The sequence below is a fragment of the Danio rerio genome, chromosome 14 (assembly GCF_049306965.1).
Source record: "Danio rerio strain Tuebingen ecotype United States chromosome 14, GRCz12tu, whole genome shotgun sequence".
NCBI lineage: Eukaryota > Metazoa > Chordata > Actinopteri > Cypriniformes > Danionidae > Danio > Danio rerio.
Window position 1 is genome coordinate 30,348,201 of NC_133189.1, and position 23,053 is coordinate 30,371,253.

The following is a 23,053-nucleotide window of genomic DNA, read 5'->3' on the forward strand; positions in this document are numbered from 1 at the left end:
TTGTACATATAAAGAAAAAAATAGAAAGTTTCTTTTCCCAAAATGCATAATATTTATATAATTGTCTGTCTTAAAAAAATTGCACAGTTAGACACAGTGATTACATTTTATTAGCACTATTTAACATTGCACTGAGAACGAATGCAGCACTCTTGATTCCCAGTGCATTCATAGGAATGTCAACATATAAAAATATGACTGTTTAATAAATATTTGATCAGAAAAGAATGTGCAGAGTGGAGATTACAGCATTACAGTTGGATTTTCCACTTTTACACTTAAAAACACAAGTATTTGTATAGGACACATAGAAGTGCTTTCCGTTGCAACACTCAGGAAAACATTTTATTTCTTGTGCGGTTTTTTGCAACATTCAAGTTTGTGATTCTAATAGATTAATAACCACTGTAAGTTTCCACGCTGACTTTGTTTTAGCCAGAGCTCATTTCTATATATTTGTGTAAAATATAGTAAATCATACATTCTGTTTTGCAATTGAGGTATCAGATAATACATTAAACTCACTAGGCATAACTCCCACAGAAATATGCTCACAAATGAAATCGATTAAAATCTTCATTCTATATTCTCATCAATATATGCTTTGTACTTTAATTGACTCATAACATAGAATTATTTTCTTGTTAAAAGTAAATACCAAGACTCTCCAATTGTATGTGACTTCTGTGACCCCAATAAAACTGTTTTAATTGATTAAGTTCATTAAATCGAGATGAAATGATATGTAGATTTAGGTTTAATCATAATACTAATTATAACCTGAAAATCCTCTTATGGTCTCCTAATAACAATAATGAACCGATAAGCTCCATTAGTACTTCAAATATTCGCTAATTGTTCTGGTAGATCCTTCTCCAATAAAGTCAAATATTTAACAAGTAAATTAAACACCATGAGGAGGACAATACAAATTATATCGACATTACTTCATTTAAGTTTTGGGGTGAAATATCCCTGTAAATGATTTCATCATTTACTTAGCCTTCATTTGTTCTAATCTGGTTTGACTTTCCCACAAAAGAAGATATTTAAAGCAAGCTGAACACCTGTAACCCTTGACTTCCGTAATATTTGTTTTTACAAGTCTGGCAGACAAGGGTTTTAGGCTTTTAGATTTCTTCAAAATATCTTCTTTTGTGTTTAACTAAAGAAATAAATTATTAAAGGTTTGGAACCAGTTGAGGCTAAGTAAATTGTCAGTAAATTTACATTTTTGGGTGAAGTATCCCTTTAAAGCAATTGCATCTGAGAAAATAATGTTTTATTTTATTTAAAAAAATCCATAATTTTAGTTTATTTACAGCAGCTGGGGTCACAGAAAAAAAAAACATAAAATAACCACCGTTAAATTACAGAAATTTACCATAAAAAACGGACATTAAATTACTGAAATGTCCTTAAATTTCTGTAATTAAACCTCTGTTATTTTACAGTAAATTTCTGTAATTTAACAGCCGTTATTTAAAGTTTTTTCTTTTTCCGGCACCCTAGCTGCCAGAAATAAACCATAAAATTATGGATTTGTTTCACAGTATATGTTTTATATAGCTATCTATCTTTATATTTGAGAAAATATATTTTTGATTTTTAGACTACATTTTAGGCATTAAATAGGTTTTTTCTTTTCAACACAAAAACAAATACAGTACACATTCAGATATTCAGCAAATGAAATAAAATGTAGAAATATATTTTTTTTCAAATGGACATTGTCAAAAGTTTTGCACAGTTGTGTGATACCATCTTTCACATTTAGATAGTAATTTGATTTTTAAAAAAAAGACACTACCTGACAAAAGTCTTGTCTTCGATCACAGTTGTAAGATCGAAAAATAATAACTTGACTTCAAGTTGATCATTTGGAAAAGTGGTAGATTTTTCAGATGAATTATCTGTTGAACTGCATCCAAATCATTACAAATACTCCAGAATACCTATTGGAACCCGCATAGACCCAAGATTCTCGCAGAAATCAGTTAAGTTTGGTGAAGAAAAAATAATGGTTTGGGGTTACATTGGGGGCGTGTAAAAGACCTGCAGATTGGATGGCAACATACAGCCTGAGGTATCAAGACATTTGTGCTGCTCATTAAGGGCGAATTCTTCAGCAAGATATCACTCCTTCTCAATCACAGCTTCTAAATCAAAGTTCTTAAAAGCAAAGACGGTCAAAGTGCTGGAGTATTGTCCAGCCCAGTCACCAGTAATGAACATTATTGAGCATGTTAGGGGTAAAATTATTGGGGATGCAAAGAAGATGAATCCAAAGAATTTTGATGAACTCTGGGAGTCCTGCAAGAACGCTTTCTTTGCCATTCCAGATGACTTTATTACTACGTTATTTGAGTCACTGCAGAGATGTATGGATGCAGTCCTCCAAGCTCAGCTAAATATTGATGCAGTCCTCCAAGCTCAGCTAAATATTAATTCTTTCAAGGCATGATCATGCTTATTTTGGTAAAATATATGTAATCTAGAGGGCTTTGCCTTTCATATTACCCACTTCTTGATACCAAATGATCCACTAGAATTCAAGTTATTATTTGTTGTTTCTAAAACCTGGATAGATGGCAAGACTTTTGTCAGGTAGTGTATTATTTAAATAATGTAATGTAATGTATGTAACCCAAACATCATTCTGTGCAAATTTAAGCATGTACGTACAATGACTTAGAATGTGTCAGAATTTGGTATAAGAAATATTCAAACAATAAAATGAAAAAAATTGCATTGCAAGATTCCTCAATACACACATAAGTATATCTCTTTTGAATAACATACAGGTTTCAGGAAAGACACAGTGCTTGTCTCATAGTGAAAACTCAACAATTAAACTTGAAAATAGCGAGTACAATCCTTTTATACTCTTTTCGAAAGTTGTGGTTTAGCACTCCATATATAACGCCATTTAGACAGCTGTTGAAATACGCCATGAAGTAGCTGGCAGTGAAGAGCCACTCAGGTATGGATTGACCCAGTCTAGGGTGGATGGCCACTGCCAGGCCTATGAAGTTCAACGGAGCCCAGCAAACAGCAAATAATACAAACACCACAAACATAGTCAGAAAGTTCCGGAAGTCGTGAGGCTTGATTTTAGGCCGACTGTCAGGCTTGACTCGTCTGCGGACCTGAATGACGAGGATCCAAATTCGCAGGTAGCAGTAGGTGACGATGCCGATGGGCACAATAAAATGCACCACCACCACCATGATGGTATAAAGTGAACTCACCGACTGGGCGAAAGTGCATGAGAAAACACGTGGGTCGTACTGCAGAGACTCCACAAACCAGTTCGGGACGATTGCCAATACAGTCAGCGCCCAGACCAGGATTACGTAGCATACCGTGTTCTTGTTGGAGAAGAGCTTGTCGTACTTAAGGCTGTGACAGATGTAACAGTAGCGGTTGATGGCGATGCCTGTAATGTTGAAAATGGAGCCGATCACACTGAGCCCCATCAGGAAGCCACTGATCTGGCAGTGAATATCACCAGCGATCCAGCGGTCGTGGAAGATGGCGGTCAGGACAAGCGGGTAGGGGTAGATGGCCACTAACAGATCTGCTATAGCCAAACTCACCACAAAGGCATTTCCTGTAAAGAAGAGAGAAAAAACTATTTAAGTGCTTAGTGTAGAGAAGCAATAAAAATGGCATTTTCAATATCAGAAATAGGCTCTCAAACATATTACAAGCATGGAAGAAAGAGTATAGACACAACATTGCAAATGTGTTCAAAATGAATGCTCAAATGTGCATTCAAATGTATGTCAACATTAGCAACATTATTGTTTTTTAGGATTATTTACTGAGTTTGTTTTACCCTTAAATTTGTATCAATTATTCACGTTCATGTCATTAAAAACACCAAAAAGTCCTGCTCATGTTTGGATCACAAGTTAATACATCTTTAAAGATTTGTGAGGGATTTCTTTCCCTCTAAGGTTCCTTTAAATCTTTATATAATTTAATAAATCTTTCTGAATCAAGCCATTTGATCCAAGTCTAATGAATGTATGTAAATGCTTTATATTATAAAAACATTTCATTTGGTTTGCCATCTCCAGGATGGTGGAAAGTCCTTACCGCAGGTCGAAGAGTTCATGTAACTTAGGGTTTTGTTCACGAGTCAGGGAAGGATGGAATGTGAGATTGACAGGTGGATTGGTGCGGCGGTGGTAAAAAAGGAGCTGAACCGAAAGGCAAAGCTCTAAATTTACAGTCAATCTACATTCCTACTCTCATCTATGGTCATGAGTTTTGGGTCATGACCGAAGGGACAAGATTTCGCATACAAGCAGCTGAAATGAGTTTCATTCGCAGAGTGGCAGGGTGCACCCTTATAGATAGCGTGAGGAGCTCTGTCACCCAGGAGGAGCTTGGAGTAGAGTCGTTACTCCTCCACATTGAGAGAAGTCAGCTGAGGTGGCTCGGGCATCTGTTTCAGATGTCTCCTGGAGGCCTACCTAAGGAGGTGTTCCAGGCATGCCCCACTGGGAGGAGTCCTCGGGGAAGACTCAGGACATGCTGGAGGGAATATGTCTTTCGGCTAGCCTGGGAGCGCCTTGGGATCCCCCCCGGAGGAGCTGGAGGAAGTGTCTAGGGTTTTTTTCTTAAGACTGCTGTCCCGTGACCCGACCCCGAAAAATCAGTTGAAAATGAACAAATGAATAAATTATCAATTTAATTAGGCCTTTTTTCCAAATATAATGACATTGATTAGTGAATACTAACAGAAGATCAACCAAACCTGACACATAAGAATGAACGTCACTGATTCTTGCTCGTCAAGCAAGCATGATTGAACTTATGACTAAATTTGATTGTAATTTGAAGTAAACATTGTTCACTGATCAAATGTTGAATGCGAATGAAATAAAAAAAAAAAACCAATTCATAAACATTCATTCATTCATTTTCTTTTCGGCTCAGTCCCTTTATTCTTCAGTGGTCGCAACAGCGGAATGAACCGCTAACTTATCCAGCATATATTTTACACAGCAGATGCCCTTACAGCTGCAACCCAACACAGGGAAACTCTCTTGCATCCACACAAAGTAACTATGGCTAATTTAGCTTATTTAAATCACCAATAGCTCATGTCTTTGGACTTGTGGGGGGAAACCATAGCACCCGGAGGAAACCCACGCAAACATGGGAGAACATGCAAACTCCACACAGAAATGCCAACTGACCCAGCCAGTGCTGGAAACGTTGACCTTCTTCTTGTGAGGCGATGATGCTACCCACTGCACCACCGTGACACCCTAAATTCATGATTATATATATTCTTAAACCTATTTGCATATTGGTGTTTTTTTGCTGAAGAGAATTTCATTAAAAGCACAGACATCTGAAAAATATCAGAATTTTTGCTCTAAAGAGGAACAAACGTTTTATGAATTTGGAGCATTCAGACACTGAATAAATGATGACAGAAATATCCTTGTGGTGAAATTACCTTTTAACCTGTCAAAATCTAGTTTGCAGTTATGCAAAAATCTGATCCAATCTCATGACAAAGTTGAACTAAATTCACATAATTAATATCAAAACTTGGTCACACTTTATTTTAAGGTACAATTCTTGCTCTTAACAAACTGTTTACTATGACTTTTACCTTAAAATTAGCTGCACATTTACTGCTTAATAATAGTTATTAAGGTGGTACGTAGGTTTAGGTATTGGGTAGGTCAAGAGATGTAGAATAAGATCATACAGAATATGTTTTAAGTAATCAAAAACCAAAATCTTAATAATAGGCAGGTAATAAGCTACTACTTAATAGTGAAAATTAGTCTTTATACTAAAGTGTTACCAAAAAGCTTTTCTTTCATGAAAGTCCATGAACATCAGCTTTACTGCGACATATGCAGATCATACAAACAGAATACAAAATGTGAAAAAAACAACTTAAAGTGATTCATATCAATTCAGGCAATGGATGAACATGCATTAAAAATGTATATTGTCTAAAAATAAGAGCTCTTTTCCAAATTACAGTACATAAATCCAGTCCTGAATGGGACTTTGGAGTAAAAACATTAATGGCAAAGGGCCACTTCACAAAGGGCACTTTGGCAATAAAGATTTAGATTTTCACTCCCATGGATTTGTTTGCGCACATTTAATTTGAGAGGCAAGTGATGCAAGATGAAACATAAATTTGTGTAACACCTTGTCCTAACAACACGCAACACTGCAACTAATGATAAAAGGTATCTTTTCCATGTTGTTAGTTTTTGTCCTCACCATTCATGACGATGACACACTGAGTATCTAATTTAAAAACCAGTATAATATACTGTACATTGTTGTAAAAAACATAGTTGGAAACAATATTGGTTTCTTTATATTTCTTAACTTTGTTTTGTATTGTTGTTGTTTTTTTTATTTGTAAGTTACTTCAGATCTTGAATATACTATTACAAGCGTGTGGTTTAAAAATGAACGCTACTATGAACAGTGCAAACCAACAATATCAGTTACTTAGAATGTATTTATAATACTGTTAATGGGGTTCAAAATAAATTCATTACATTATAAACCTGTCCATTTCATCGAGAGTGCCATGCACCATACTGTGCTTCTGAATGGCTCTGGTATTAAAATGTTCCTGTTGCATAGAGTCTTGTATGGACAGCAAAATTGTTTGTCTCTAGAATCTTGTCTCTAGAGCCATGTGTTGTTAGGACACGGTTAAAGGAATAGTTTTATCTTTGGTCCCCTACACTCTTCATCCTTTTAATGATCTCACCTTTTGAAGGGATAAGGGCATAGGGATAAGCCCTTCAGAATGTAATCCCAATCCCAAATGGGACCTTAAATCTTTGCGGCCTTCTTATGAATCTGTACTTTTAGTGACGTGATGCCGCTTTGACTGTACTGTTGAGGGCACATAGTGGCTGCAAAGGAGGCATCACTAAAGGAATGTTAGGACTTTAAGGGTCACACAGACACACAACTGTCATTGTCAATTTACAAAGTGCACATGTAGTGTGCTACTGGATTTGGGATTGGTGCCAGGCTTGTCGTTTTAATGTCATGTTAGCATGTTTGTGTTGGCCTCAGCTTGTAGATGCAGAAACTTTCACATTCTGAACTCAGAAATTCTTCAGTACTCTAAAAAAAATGTTTCTAAAGAGAGCATAAAAGTATTACATATTTTGATTTCACAAAAAAAACATTAAAATCCATCTAAAATGTAAAATCACTCGCGCTGTTATAGGTAAACATGATGTTTTAATGTCTTGTTAGCATGATGGAGTTGGCTTCAGTTTGTAAATGCAGAAACTTTTTTGAACCAGAAATTCTTCTAAACTCTTAAAAGCGGTTTCTAAAAAGGCTTTTTGCAGTGATAGCATACAAGAGTGGCATATTTTGGTTCACCCCAAAAAGATTGAAATCCATAATAAATGTACAGTTTGTTGCTAGCTCACATTAACTTGTTTGTATTATTGTTTACCTGTAAAGGTGAACAATAATACATGCAAGTTAATCAACTGAAAAAAAAAAAAAACTTTAATCAAAATTTGACCATTTGCCTCTACCTTTGGAGTGATGGTCCTGCTGTTGACATCAAACTGAGGGTTCCATAGCAATTGCAAATTAATATCCTTAACCACGCCGCTCTTACCAAAATTTTGCTATGAGGAAATAATGCGCAAAGAAAGTCCCGCCCCTTAATTAATATTCCATTAAGTTTAGAAGTACAAAAACAAACTCAAAAAAATTCTCATTATCGCTTCCAGTTCATGCAGACTTTAAATCAAACTTTTTTAGAACCATTCATTTCTCAGATACATTTTAATGATCCAAAGCACCTTATGTGCAATAAAAAGGTTATGAGGATGATAAATGCTTACCATAAAATCATGAATGCCAATTAGAAATTAAGAACCACAATATCTTATAGTGTATTTTGGAATCTTTTGATATAGTTATATATAGTTTATATAAAGCTTAGTGTAATTGGTTGCTAGGTATATTCTATCCAACTTTCTCCAAGTATTAAAGATTAAAGGTGCAGTAGGTGATCTGCCAAAATGCTATCCGTTAGCATAATATCTTTGAAAACACAGTCCCTTCCCTGTCATCCAAAGCCACGCCTCCTGATTTCATAAAAACGCACCCACAAGATGACAGCAGACAACCCACTAGATCATGTCATTCACCAGTTAGAAGCCTGTATAGTACTTAATAATACCACAATTCCAAATGAAAAAGTAAAGCGATTACTGTATGCTTAGTGCTTGGCAGGTGAGGTACAGGAATTACACTTATTACTAAGCCATGCTCTTTCAAACTGAATATTCAAAGTAGCATTATGGTAAACAATAAGGCGACGCAGTGGCACAGTAGGTAGTGCTGTCGCTTCACAGCAAGAAGGTCAAGAAGGTCAGTTAGCGTTTCTGTGTGGAGTTTGCATGTTCTCCCTGCGTTCGCTCCGGTTTCCTCCGGGTGCTCCGGTTTCCCCCACAGTCCAAAGACATGTGGTACAGGTAAATAGGGTAAGCTAAATTGTCCTTAGTGTGTGGAAGTTTTCCAGAGATGGGTTGTGGCAAGAAGGGCATGCGCTGCTTAAAAATGTGCTGGATAAGTTGGCGGTTTATTCCGCTGTGGCGACCCCAGACTAATAAAAGGGACTAAGCTGATAAGAAAATTAATGAATGAATCATGATAAACAATATAGGGAGTGCGTCACAGGTTGTCATTGTTCAAAAATGTACCAATCTGAATATAAAACAAACTTTAGCTCAGTAAAGCAGGCTATGCAGAATAGCGCTATTTACTTATGTTTTGATGTTCAACTAAATAAAAATCTACATTATCTATGCGGTAAAAGGTCCCTTATAAAACTGAAAATAGTCACATCAATCTTTCGCCGGAAGATTTCAGTGGCTGAACAACACTTCTGTGCATATATCCCATTCAAAACAACAAAATCTACATCAGCTTTGGGGGACTAAAATACTTTTAAAACATGACATTACCTTCTTTTGACACTTACATACCTTTCTGGAAATTTGCCGGTAAACATGTATGAACAGCCTCTTTTTGAAAATATAAGTAAATTCTTTCCAGCAATTTTTCAGAAAGAGAAGTTGTGACATTACTGGTGATTTGCCAGAATGCTGCGCAGAACGGAAAATTGCCAGAAAGAGCACGTTCACGCTTAGAACACTAACATGACCATCAGCTCCAGCCAATCAGAACATTCAGACTCACACACACATACACATATTATTAACATATCGACATGCGAAAGTGTTCCTCCGTATGTTTTCGTCGAAGTTGTTCACAATAATAATTCATCCACAGAATTTGTAATGTAATCAAATGTGTAAACATTTAGTCGCGGTTCTCGCTTCTAGATATCTGGGACAAAGCAGCTAAAAAGCAAAGCAATTAAAGTGAAACCATCAACAAAAGCCCAACCCCTTCTATGTTTACAAATACAAGTGCAGCCGCTTAGAGCTCATTTACGGTCAATGATGTCTGAATTAACCAGTATTTTGGAATAAATGTGTAAATGGACTTTTCCGGAAAAATTCCGAAACGTTCTACCCTTTGTGAACATCACTTTTTTTTAATTATTTAAAGTCGTTCCGGAAATCTTCTGGGTATTTACCAGTATTACTGTGTGAAAGGGGCTATTACCTGTCTAATAGAAATACTTCAGCCATGGTGTTATCCTTTCTCCAGCGTGCAAAATTAACTTTAATACTGATTCAGGACTTAACCAGCATTTGTTTATATCACTGTCTCTCTCTTGTGCACATGAATGTGCCTCACCTGCACATGCAAACGGCGGATCTGCGTAAACAGGTGCTCAGATGTAGTTTGGGCTACTTATCAGAATAATAGGAATTATCGGCCTGACAAATTTTAATTGGACATATAAATACATATAAATAAATATAAATACATAAAAATACATAAAATACATATAAATACATTTAAATAATTTACTTTAATCATTACTTTTGGAATATCAATAGACTTTCAACCAGCACAACAACAAAATTTTTCTGAAGACCATCACCGACTTTACCTTTAACTTTACAACATACTGAGACATTAAATCCATCATCCAAAATTAGAATTTGCAATTTGCATATGATGAACATTTTCATACCAAACGAATAGAGAAACTGACCCGAAAACAGCTTGTAATCATACAAATCACCTCAATTAGCAGTTAACAGTCTTACACTTGGATAGTCAAGTCTTTTATTGGCCTCTGTGGTGTATGCGAAATTAACAGCCGTGTTGCTTTTCCATGTGTGGATTATGTTTCTTTAGTTTTGCTAAAATGCCAGAGACAAAACCCAATCTGTGTGATAAGCCCAAAACAAACAGACATGCTTGATATGAGTCACAAATAAACCTCGTTTGCTGTAAATATCAATATCAAACTCTCTCCAGAGAAATCCAGAGAGTTCAAAGCAATGACCTACACGGTATAATTGGATCTTGTAATATTTGAGCATTGTGTTCATTCTCTGTTCCAGTGCTCTCTGTTGTACCTTATGAAGCTAAAGATTGTACACTTTAGAAGATGATTGATTGGTCTTTACTCTTTAATAAAGGGATTTGCTCGTTTTTGCATTAACATTATTGGGCTTATAAAATCTAACGAAACAATTAAATCACGTCTGTTGCCCGAAGAGCTCTTTGAACATGAATGCTTGGGTTGTACCTACCTAAGCAGGCTGATGTTCATAAATAAATTTCAGATTCACGTCACCACTCTATTGGAATTGTTTTATCTCAAGATTCGATATCTATTTAAAATTGCATTTTTCAACACTCCAGGTACAAGATGGTTCATTAAACAAGTGCTGCATTGACTTCTGCATCCATGTCTCTGACTGGAGGCAATGAAATGAATTCTTTGAATTACTGAGCACATGAGTCTCCATCCAGCTGAGTTAATCCCTCACGTGTCGGCCTGGCTTGTACGTGAGCAACACATTTATTGCGAATAAATTTCACCCTCCTCTAGTGGTGGTCCTAAGGGTGTGGGAGACTGGACTCATCACATTTTCAGTCTTTTTTTAATTAATTCGTTGGCATTTTCTGACCAGAATTCTGCTTGTCAGCTCAATCAATAGGTGGCAAATATAATAAAATAAATAAATTCTACCTTTGTTACTTCATTTGTGCTTTATGTAATATGAGCTCAGAAAAAGACTCATTGAAATGACCCAAATAATTTAATTTACTTGTAAATTTACTTGTACTCATAACACCTAAAGCTAAATATTTTCAAACTATTGTAGAAATCAAAACAGTGATGAATGTTAGAGAAAATATGGAAAAGTTTAGGAATGTATTGTTATTCAAACCTACTGTAACGATATATATATAGTGAGAGATAAATGCAGTTATGGGATTGAATCTGTATTAGAACTTTAAAACTATGAACATGGAAATTTATTCTTCAAAAATCCCCCCCAAAATTATATATTCCTCCTTAATACACTACTAACGACTAATAAAAAGGCCATTACAAAGAAATGGCTCAAGGAATGTCTGCATATGAATGGCATGATATTGTAAAGAAGGTGTATAATACAGAAGTACTGATCCTTTTAAGAATTTAAGAAACATGCTAAGTGAGCATACTTGTGAATGGATTTTAACCACATGGGTTCAACTTGTAGTTCTGCCGTATGACTAAAAAGTTATCAGTATTGATGGTAAACAAATTGTACATTTCTAGTCAAACCATTCTTCTGCTATCTCATACCAAAAACAGAAATAAGAGCAATATTAATAGCTATAAATGGTGGACAGCGTTGATATTATGTGATTGTATTGCATTGCAATATGGAACAATTAACTGTTGATGTTAAATCAAAAGTAATTTGCATACTTGAAAATGAGATGATTTAATAACAATAATTTTCTATGGTTACAACTGAATTAATCACAAAATAACTGTATAAAATGATAAAATATGAAATGATAAAAAACATTATATAAATTGTACCCAGCTTAAATGTGAAATTAAAGTTACCAGACGTAGAAGGAGAGACAAAGGGAGGGAGAGACAAAGAGAGTAGGCCTCAAAGAGGCAGAGAAGATAGACTCCAGAGGAGGAGAGGAGCAGAGCAGGTGAGCGCAGACCAGGTAAAGAGACAGAGCAGAGTTTTACACCAGAGTTTGTATCTTTCTTGACCATGTGACTAAAGCCCAAATGCTAAGACATTCAAACAGACCAATCAACATGTGACCACATCGTAAAACCCCCAAAATCCACATATCAGGCCCTGATCTTATCAGTATCTGCCTTTGGAGTCAGTATGGACCTTCTTTAGTCAAAAAGACATGTTTTGTCATATAAACAAGTGCATATGATAATTTATCCTCTTACAATTGTTTATCTGAAAAACAATGCTAAAGTCAGATATCAGATAAGTCAGATGCTAAAGTCAGATTATATCTGTCTTCGTTTTGATAATTTAACTCGCCCAATGCCAGTTTAGCCCATTATTTTTCAGCACCCTGGGTTGCCTTGGTGGTAAACTGTGTATTTTATTAATTTTGTCAGAAAGGTTCTCAAAGTCTGTGTCCACGACCTAAATACAAATGTATATAGCATATTTCGAAATGAGACGCAGATTCAGAGTTCCACACAAGGTGGTTATAAATTAGAAAACTATGTAAATATTATGAATGTAAAAATTAGGTCAGCAGGTAGCATTTTGTAAAACTGTGTCCTAACAACACGCTTCATGATGGGATTCACATCAGACAAAAACATGACAGAAATTTAAATACAGCCATTCAGAAGCATAGAATAGTGGACTTATTGCACTCCAACAAAATTGTAAGGTTTATAATTTAATTAATAAATATTAAACCTCTTTAAATTAATTAAATGTACATGCTAAATAACTGATATTGGTTGTCTTGCACTGAGTCACAGTTCTAAAGTTCAATTTCAAACGATTTACCTATAACTTATGATTATAAGATCTGAGGTAAACTATCTGCTGCTGCTTTCAGTAGTATGTCAATAAATCTCATGTTAAATGGTTATAATTGTCATAGCTTTCTGTTGTTCAGCTGCAAGAAATATAAGCCATTTCTAAAATATAAATTCCAGGTTTTGGCTAGAACAAAAACTCTTTCCAAGTTTTTCACATGCTTTTTTTTTTTTTTTTTTTTTTTTTTATTTATTTTTTTTACAGTCTTAAATCGACAGTCAGGCACAAACACTGCTGTTGGTGTCTTCAATCTGGCAACATGCGCTTTCATGTGTTTTGATCCAGGAGTGCAATACTGAGTTCAACCACTGGGTGTCAAACTTACATACAGTACTGCACTATTAAGACAACAATAAAAAAAATCATATTGGGGAAGGTGGTTGAGAAGAAAAAGAATGTTGTATTTGGGAACCAAAGTGTTGTATTTATCTACAGTATATGTATCTGAAATTCCCTCAAAGGAGATTTATGAATAATACTTTGTGAGATACACTCAAAAATTACTTTTGCTGCCTGTTCAAACTACTTATTTTATATGAGTTGGAAAAATTCTTAAAGTTCATTGGGACAAATTAATTAGTTTTATTTTCAATCCACTTAATCGATATCTGTCGTGATAAGATGAAGGATTTCTGTGAGTTGTTTGTAACCTTTAACAGAACTATCAAATGTAAAGAGATTTAAGATTGTATCTAGTGACCATGGTATCTACTGCATGTATTTTGTTTATATGTCATCATTTGAAAGTGTTCTTTGTTCAGATTTTATTTGAAAAATGGAGGAAGAAAAAAAAAACACTTGTTGAAAACTGTCTGTTTGGATGAAGTAGAGGACATGATAATGGTGCTTCTCTTCACAGTAGTCACGCTGCAGAAATTAGGGCCAGGTTGGGCTGATTGACTATGAATGATCTGCTATTCAGATCCAGTGGTGTGTGAAAATGTCGGTTGAGCAAGACGCACAACTTTATCTCTGTTACAAAGGTGACAAATGAGATGAAAAAGAGATTGTTAAAGTGCCCCTATTATGCTTTTTCGGATATTACCGGTCATGAGTGTAATGTAGCTGTTGGAGAGTGTAAAAGGTCTGCAAAGTGCTCAATGAATGGAGTTGCAGTCACCCAAAGGAAAGAAGCAATTCTGAGCTGCCTGAAATAAGCTGTAATTCCAGTGTTACTTTCTATAAAAAATGTATGGAAGTTTGAAGCAAATTTGTCACTGATTTGCATAATACCAGCCTGTGGTGTTCGTTGGCTGCACACAAACAATTTCTACATGTTATTACAGGCCTGGAAGAGTTTGTTTTGCATTGATGACATGTTAGAAATATGTTGTTTGTGTCACTGTGTATCAGGGAAGCCTGTGGAGCTGAACTTCAGATATTTTCATATTTATTTATTTTTTGAAATGTGCTTTGTGTGCTATGTGTAGGCCAATCACAATAGACTTGACTGTCTGATCAATCCAAACAGAGCTCTCAGAATAGCAACGTTTATAGAGACCAGATTCTTGAACAAACTGGATTTTAAATTTAGATGTTTGTACATGGATTTTATTTGCGAAAGAAAAATATGAATCTTTAAAATAGTAAAACAGGTGGGCTTTAATATTGTAGTTGTTTTTTTAAATGCACAGGCATCACTGCACAATTATTCACAGATCACCTGCTTTCACTCGACAGATATTTGGGATGACAGGACACATGTAAATCCATGCCTACAGGCTATCATTTTGAAATAAGCTTGGGGTGTTGTTGTGGGAGTTCAGTAAGGTGATCAAAGTAGACTTTTTACTGACGGACGTGTGAATTTTGATAGACTGGATTGTTCTTCAAATGAACTCTGCTCTCATGGAGGTGTATAGCGTGTCAGCGTTTTCGTCACTTCTGTCACCTGATTTAGTTGATAGATTGTGTGTCCTGTTTCATATGCAAACACGTATCTGCATTTGAAAAGGTGTGAACCAAATCGCCTACAGAAACGTATAGGTGAGATCTATCCAAAATAACTGTGTTGTAGTTAGGTCAAATCATGTGTTGTAACGAGTATAAAGTATTGTTTTACATACCAACACAATCTCACTGCAGTTCATAGCTTTTTGATTTAGTCTTCCTTATGATTTCGTACAGTCTCATGCATACAATTAAGTATGATTTGCTTATCCCCCAATGACAGTTGGGTTTAGAGGTGGGGTGGGTGCCACGCCTCCTTTTTTAAAATCGTACGACTAAACTCATACAAATTCATACGAATTAACCACTGAACTGACAAAAAGTGAAATAGTTACATTTCCTTGTAAATTCAGGCTGTCATACAGATCTTCTGGTTAATATCCTTGAAGAATAATTAAATAATAGTTAGAATAGTTAACCTCACTGCTAAACAACTCTTTTAATGAGAAAAATCTGGTGAGCTTATATATTTTTTATATATTTTAGAACAGTCAAAAAACTGGCCAGCCACCTAATGATGGTTAAGCCAAATACATCAAACTCTACATAGTAAACTGAACTGAATCAACAGTGAAATAACCTGAGCCAAAATGGCACCTTTTTTCAGCTTTAATCAAGAAATTGAATTTGTTTCATATTTGATTAATTTTGGGGTTTTTACCGGGGTTGAAATAACTCAAACATACTGCAGGTTTGGAAAAATATGCATATAGAAAAACCAACCCAGGGTCATGGATATGTACTTAGGTCTACATTTCTGGTGACAGTTACTGTAAATACATAACTGGAGGTACGTTTGCTTGCAGATTTTGTTTTTGTAAATCCAGAGCTTGCTGTGTACGTTTTATGATGATCTCTTCTTGCAAAAATTCAACAGAGGGCTCAATATATACTTCAGCCAACCAGGCCAGCTTGCTGTCAACTGAATGACTGAACCAGCCACCCCTTTCCTAAACCCAATGGATAGTGTTTTCAAAAGCAATCTAGAAAAAAAACTGTTGCGGCTGCATGATTTTACCACGTTTTCAGCCTCTCGTTTATTTATTTATTTTTTGCTTTTGTTTTACTTGGTTTCTGGAACCATTCTTTACCGAACTCGAACTCTGTTGCTGCAATCAACTCAGCATTGTGTCCGAAGTCCTTTGGTGTACTTGGCAAGCTACTGGGGAAACTGGTAACACCAGAAAGGCCTTCCACATGGAGGTAAGTAGTACATTGTTAGTGTGAAAAGGAACACCCTATAGCATTCATTTTAAAAAGAAAATGCAGCAAGACAAACCTACATAATTCGCACTCCCCTGAAATATAGACAGGGTTATTTATACACAACGAGCCTGTGTTGGGAAAAACACTAACAATTTATACAGCACATGCTAATACAGATATACACTGCAAATATGGCAAACGAACCACAATGAAAATTTGATGGAGGACCCCAAAAAATCATGAACCCGGCTGCTTCTTGCTTAGAGCAACAAGTCAGAGATCAGAGAGTTTTCAAGCTAAAAATATACAAACAACAAGAAACTGTACAATCAGGACATGCAAGTAATCAAAAAAAACTCACCTCTGACTTTTAACAAGAAACAATTGGGTTGGTCATTTTTTAGGGTCCCTTGACACATTTTATTTGTGCACATTTCTGCTTTTGCACATGTTGTGAAAATGTGAGTGCACGTGTGTTTTCAAATGGATGTTTTCTAAAATTGTTAGGGTTTCTTTATGTGCTAACCTGCAGCGCATTTCAACTCTCTCATCTCAGGTTTTTCAATTCACAAGTAAGATATGGTTCATGCTAAACAACTAGACAATACCTTGATGTTTCTGCAACTCTCACAGCCTAAACATTCTGTGCAGAAACATACATTTTAAAATACTACCTGACGTATATTTCCCAACAGACGTAATGAGATATGATGTCACAACATCATAGTTACATAAACCTATAAAGTTGATAAAACTTGAGTATTAAAAAAATTTAAGTAAAGAATACTGAGAGATAAACGAATGTATAGGCTATTGATGAAAACTATATGACAGAAATGGGACACAAATGGATTTTTGTGCATCACCAAGTCTGAAATTCAGGAATAAATTGTCACATTTAAAACTAATTTGATCCAAATTCACAGTATTAAATTGAATATTTTGTTTTGGTAACCCTCATCAGATGAGTAACCTTTAACTGTATGTTTTTACAATGAAAGAACACATAAAGATTTAGATTTTAGTATGTACTGTAAATGGCGCCTTTATAGAAGGCAATCACCTGCGCAATCATATCTGACTACAGACTTGCATATGCAAGCTAAAACATGCAGTCTCAGACATGCAATACCAGACCCAACACATTCAGTGGAGCTAGTGATGTCACTCTTAGGGGTAGGGTTAGGGGCGGGGTTAGGTGTGTGCATTAATTGCATGCAGCTCAGCTTGCATCTGCACCCCGTCTGCAGCCAGACCCCTCTCAACTGCCACTATAATTCTATTATCTATATATCTATTTTAATAACATCATAGGTTTGATTTGTTAACATTTGCTAACCATGTTAGTTATAATAATAAGAATACTTCTAACATTTATATTAGTTGATTTCAGCATTTGCTATTATTTAATTACTGTCTTTAAACGTAAGATTTAAATACTCCTTCTGGCTCATAGCAAGGTTTTTTAAAGTTACTGTTAAATAAAATACATTGCTTTATAGTTTCCAAAACAATGAATCAATGGCCTGTTTCCATTCACTGGGACAGTACGGTGTGGGTCGGTACGAGTCACCTTTATCAGGCTTGCATTTCCACTGCCAAAAGGGTACCAATGGTGGGCGTGGTGTATGACAGAAAGTTTCAGTCGCCGTCATTTTTGTTGAGGAAATCTCGCTCAAAGTAAAGCTGTACTTCTGTGCACCTCTCACAAAACAGATGCTTTATACACAAAAATACTTGTTGTTCATTACTAACCTTTCTATGAACAATTTGATTATGACTGCAGATCTACAATGCGAAATAGCCTACTATAATGTCTGCAATTATATAAAATAAATTAATTAATGCAACATATATGAACACATACAGCACCTCACAGTCTGATATGTCACCATTTACAGAAAAAAACTACACACAGCATACATTTAGTGCTTATTTGGTTTCAAAAACAACACAACATATCAGTCAGTGCAAACCTCTCATCTGCATCTTTAATCTTCATCAGCACAGATAACTTCTTGTTAGAAAGTAATTCTGTCATTCAGAGTTCATAACAGTCTAAAAGGTGATGGTAGTAGTTAAGGCAGTTTGTTTATGTTCTAGGTTGCTGAAAGAATCATTTGCTCCTCTGTTTTTTCGTACTTCACTCTCGCTTTGTCCACTACTGAAAGGATCGAGTATCAGAAGATCTTCAATCATCACACGCACGTTCTCATCATCAGCTCAAAAAGTTTGTTATTTTAAATATAGATGCGCACGCTTCTGAACCTTACCAAACTGTACCGTACTGTACCACCCACTGGAAACAGGGCCACAAATGTATCACATGACACACCACAGACCCATTGATATATCGTTTATGCATATATCGTCAAGTTCTAACAATTCAAATTGTACATTTTTCATAACTACTGTATGTTACAAAATATAACTAAATAAGTAACAAATGCATTGCTCAATTGCTAGTTAACTAATGGAATGTTTTAGACTCCTCAATAAACCTAAGGGTAAAAATTACTAATTTATTCACCCTCAGGCCAGAAGCTATAGTCTTTAATTTTATGTGTGTGCATGCTTGTGTGAACGCGCTTGGGACTGTTTGCCAAGGCTGTTGATTTAAGTTTATGATAAAATATTCAGTATCTTGCACAGACTAATCATTTCACTCCATATAACGTCAATATATCTTCAGGAAGTAGAAGTAATAATTTTGTTGTGCCTGTATATGTTTTTTAATTTGTATTTGTCTTGTTTTTTGACACCTAAAGTATTGATTTTATGTACCACCAAGAACAATAGTTTCAGTTAGTCATCTTTCATGCTTTACTGATGAAAAATATTGTATATGGCCTGAAGGTAAATAAATTGCATCTTAAATTAAAGTGTAAATCTAAGAACATTTAGAGTTAACGTTTTTGCATCAGGTTAAAGAACCACTTAGGATAATAATCATATTATCTGTAATTCATAAGTAAAAACCTTGTTCATATTGTTTATATATCTAGAAAACTTTGAAAAGAAAATACATTGAGCAAAGTGAACTGTCATTTGAAAGTGCTTTAAAAAAAAAAATTATCAAATGATGTGTAAATGTTATGAGAGCATCTCTAAAACATGCACTCACATCACTTCACAGCAAAACAGTGGAGCTCTAATTACTGGAGGTGTGTCAGGAGTTCATGAACCTGTATCACTGCCAGCACATTCAGAGCTCCTGCATTAAAATGCTCTTAATGGCTCCATTTCCAGACAAACCACTGACAATATAACCCACAATCCCTTTTACTTCTAAATAAGATTAAGATCAACAGAATGAGTAAAGAACTACTTAGTCAGCTATCTCAAAGGCAGCATGGTGTTTTAGCAGACCTGTATCTGTCAGCAGCACATGTGTCTCACTTTAAACTCTGTTAGAAACTTCTCATGAAAAAAAGAATCTGAGGCTGAGCTCATTAGGACAAGTATCACATTTGTCTTCATTGTTTTTCAGTTCTTGAATCGTTTAAAGGTCAATCATTAGTTGGTCAGAAAAAAATGACTGCATCTTAGAAGCACTTAAAGCGTCAATCTCCAAAAGGAAAAGGTCAGTCTGTGCTGTGTTCATGAGATAAGAGCAGTGGCCTCAGGTAGATTGAGATGTTGCAGCTCACGCCACCAACAAACTGACAACTCTAACAGGGCAGCATGCAGAAGCTTTCATACAGCAGCTGCACACCTGCATGCTTTTGGTCTTGTCTTTTTCAGTTTGACACCTCATGTGATCATGCAGCTGATGGTCTGGAAACAGTTGATGAGTCAATTACGCTGCATCTGAATCTTAAATAATGAGCAGAGACAGCCAGATAATCAGTTACTGGTGCTCTAATAATGGATCTATGAATAATAAATACCACACTGTGTATTTAAACAATTGCGATCACAGGAAAGTAATGATTCTTTGTGCAAAAGCATTGCTGGCAAAATGAATCATTATTTCAGACTTTATTCAAAATTAGGTTTATTGTGTTTTATTTATTAATTTTATTTTAGCCCGAAGATGGAAAATCTGTGGCCTTTTAATTTGCAAAACCATTGGGAATGCATTTTTTTTTATATGCATTATTGTTGTTGTTGTTAGTAGTAATAATAATATTAAAATGATGATTAATAATAATGAAAAATATTATTGTTGATTAATATTAAGGTGGTTTGCTTCTTTTATTATTATTATTATTAGTAGTAGTAGTAGTAGTAGTAGTAGTAAGATTAAATTGATTATTAATAATAATAAACCTGGTGAATTGTATCGTTTTATACATTTCATTATATAAAGTATAAAGAAAAAGTTCAAAAATACAAATATAAATGTTGAACACACTATACTGAAGAAGAACAAATTAAACCTGTCTTGACTAATGTGGTGGTCTTAGTCAGACTGATCAGCTTTTTAATTAATTTAGACTCTACTGGTTTTGGAGGAAGGTTTGCACATTGTTCAGTTCATCTCAAGGTTACCAAGACAAATAATACTAGAAATAAATGCTCTTAATTAATGTAATTGTTGCAAACTAATTATTTAGTCACTGCTCTGTCGATAAAACACAAATAAAATCAAGATGCTCTGTTGTGGCTCATTCAGAGATATCTCTAATAACGTGATGCACAGAGTCCTGGACAAATAAATCACGAATAAATCACCGTCAGCAAGATGCATTAAAGAGATGAAGACATTTACCTGCCTTCCTGAGCTTTCTGTTTCTGAAGACTGACACAATGACCAACAGGTTGCCCAGAACATCTACTACAATGGTAGTGATCAGAACGCTGGAGAGTAAAGTCACCACCCAGGGGAAGGAGAGGTACTTGATATCGCGATTTCCTGTCGAAATGTTCTTCAATGGGGCGTCTGTTCCCTCCACCATCCTCAATTCATCATAACAGGACAGCGGCGAGGGGTCCGGTCCTCCGTGCCACGCGCATCTACCGCGCAACGGGCGCATCCAGACACCTAGCAGCGGCGGGTAGAGCTCCAGTTCAGCCGTGCGCTCTTACAGCTGCCATTGGAGGAATTGGATGCGATATAAAAATAATGACTGCTTTAATGTAAGTAGCGTGTTAAATAAAACTGCTGCAATTCAAACTCATTTGCTGACATAAAATCCTGATAACTGGAGGGACGTTTGTAATCCTGCGATCATGAGAACTTGTGAAGCGCGCTGTTCTTGACAAAACGCCCATTCACACGGGTGATTCATGTGCACATGAAATAAAAAAGTCATGTCCATTCACTCATTTCTTTGCCTCGCGTCTTTCATTCACTCCAAGAAGTCGCCGGCGGATAAAGGCTGGATAAGCGCCTCCCAAAGTTAAAAAGTTCTCAGTTGGTTACCACCGTGAAACGCAGCGGGAGATCCATGGAGCTGTCTTCTTTATATCCGCATGTTGCCTCTGTGTGATGCTGGATGCTGATGCTGAGGATGTTCGTGCTGATCATGTGAGGGCACCTGATGCCTCCAGGCTGGCACGCGCAGTTGAAGCTCACTGTCATGTCCCAATTAGCAGCTGCACACAAGATCGCGCTGCTCTGTTCTGACTTCTACTCCGTGCCAGGATGTGAATTTTGGATACTGGAAATGGGAATTGTCAATACTTAAAAAGTGAACTTCTTGATATCAACAATACTGTCGCAGTTAGCACAGTTAGTTAAAGAGGAAATCTTGATTTCTGCAGGTGTTTGTTTAAAAATATTTCTCAATGAAATATTGTAGTTCTATAAGTTGATTTAACTTTTAATAGTTTGCAGGACCTGAAATATAAAACATGAAATGCTAATTCTGGTTATCAGAAATTGAATTTAATTCACACTTTATTTTAATGTAGAGTTATTGCTAGTTATTACTGTAGAATAAGATAATATTTTATAAGTATTAATAAACAGCCATTATCTTAAGGCAGGTAATAAGCCAGTCAATACATTTGTTTTCTGAATTTGTGTATTAGGGGTATGGTTATAATATTGTAAATGCAGGATATGTATATATATATATATATATATATATATATATATATATATATATATATATATATATATATATATATATATATATATATATATATATATATATATATATATATATATATATGTGTGTGTGTGTGTGTGTGTGTGTGTGTGTGTGTGTGTGTGTGTGTGTGTGTGTGTGTGTTTTGTGTGTGTGTGTGTGTGTGTGTGTGTGTGTGTGTGTGTGTGTGTGTGTGTGTGTGTGTGTGTGTGTGTGTGTGTATGTACAATGTAAATAATCGTTATTTTACAGGTAATTGTCTGTATTTTTTATAGAATTTTCCAGTTTTTTCATAGGGAAATACCCATTGTTTTACAGATATGTTCTGTAATAAAAAAAAATTCTAACATTACATTTACAGTTATCACTGGTAGTTTGGTATTACAATGTTTTTCTGCTTTTTAAAGGAAATTTTATGTATTTTTAGAGAGTAACACATAATTTCACGTTATTATTTACAGATTATTTCTGTAAAAATAGGGAAACAAATATTCAGTCAAATTGTTTCTAGTGAAGATAGTAAACATAAGATTAACGTGGGGTCAACAAAGTCAAATAATAGCCTATTGTTTGTAGGCTGCATATAATGTATGCACTGTGAACCATGAAATGTTTATTTTACAACTATATTTTTAATGCGAACTGTGACTATCAGCAGTGATCGAGCGGTTTCGGGTCGCTAAAAAACTACACACATTACTTTAACGAACTACAACTCCCAGCATGCACCTCGCACACCCTGATTCCTAATTCTGACTGATTACACACACACACAGTGAGAAGATCGTTATGGACTGATTTTAAGGACTATAAACTCAACACACACAGTCACATTGTTTCTGA

General features: G+C 35.4%; 2 protein-coding genes across 4 annotated transcripts in view; one reads left to right on the plus strand and one right to left on the minus strand.

Annotated features, from left to right (window-relative positions):
* The window catches only part of slc36a1 (solute carrier family 36 member 1), a 146,441-nt gene that overhangs the window by 103,770 nt on the left and 19,618 nt on the right, over positions 1-23,053 (plus strand). The window contains exons 13-14 of one of the 2 annotated variants that reach the window (XR_012389768.1): positions 16,091-16,169; positions 20,936-21,442. The exons of the other annotated variant lie outside the window; for it this stretch is intronic. The gene's annotated coding sequence lies outside the window, so the exon portion shown is untranslated. Of the gene's footprint in view, positions 1-16,090; positions 16,170-20,935; positions 21,443-23,053 lie in introns of those variants that run through there. 2 annotated transcript variants of the gene reach the window in all.
* On the minus strand, positions 93-21,742 carry mtnr1al (melatonin receptor type 1A like). 2 transcript variants are annotated; one of them, XM_073921158.1, is made up of 2 exons: positions 20,891-21,742; positions 93-3,613 (listed from the first exon to the last, which is right to left on the minus strand). In XM_073921158.1, the coding sequence occupies exon 2, from the start codon at positions 3,477-3,479 to the stop codon at positions 2,844-2,846; it is 636 nt and encodes a 211-aa protein (XP_073777259.1). In that variant the 5' UTR covers positions 3,480-3,613; positions 20,891-21,742; the 3' UTR covers positions 93-2,843. The 2 variants fall into 2 exon arrangements, with proteins under 2 accessions (XP_073777259.1, NP_001153381.1); NM_001159909.1 differs by having other exon boundaries at positions 2,844-3,613; positions 20,887-21,073.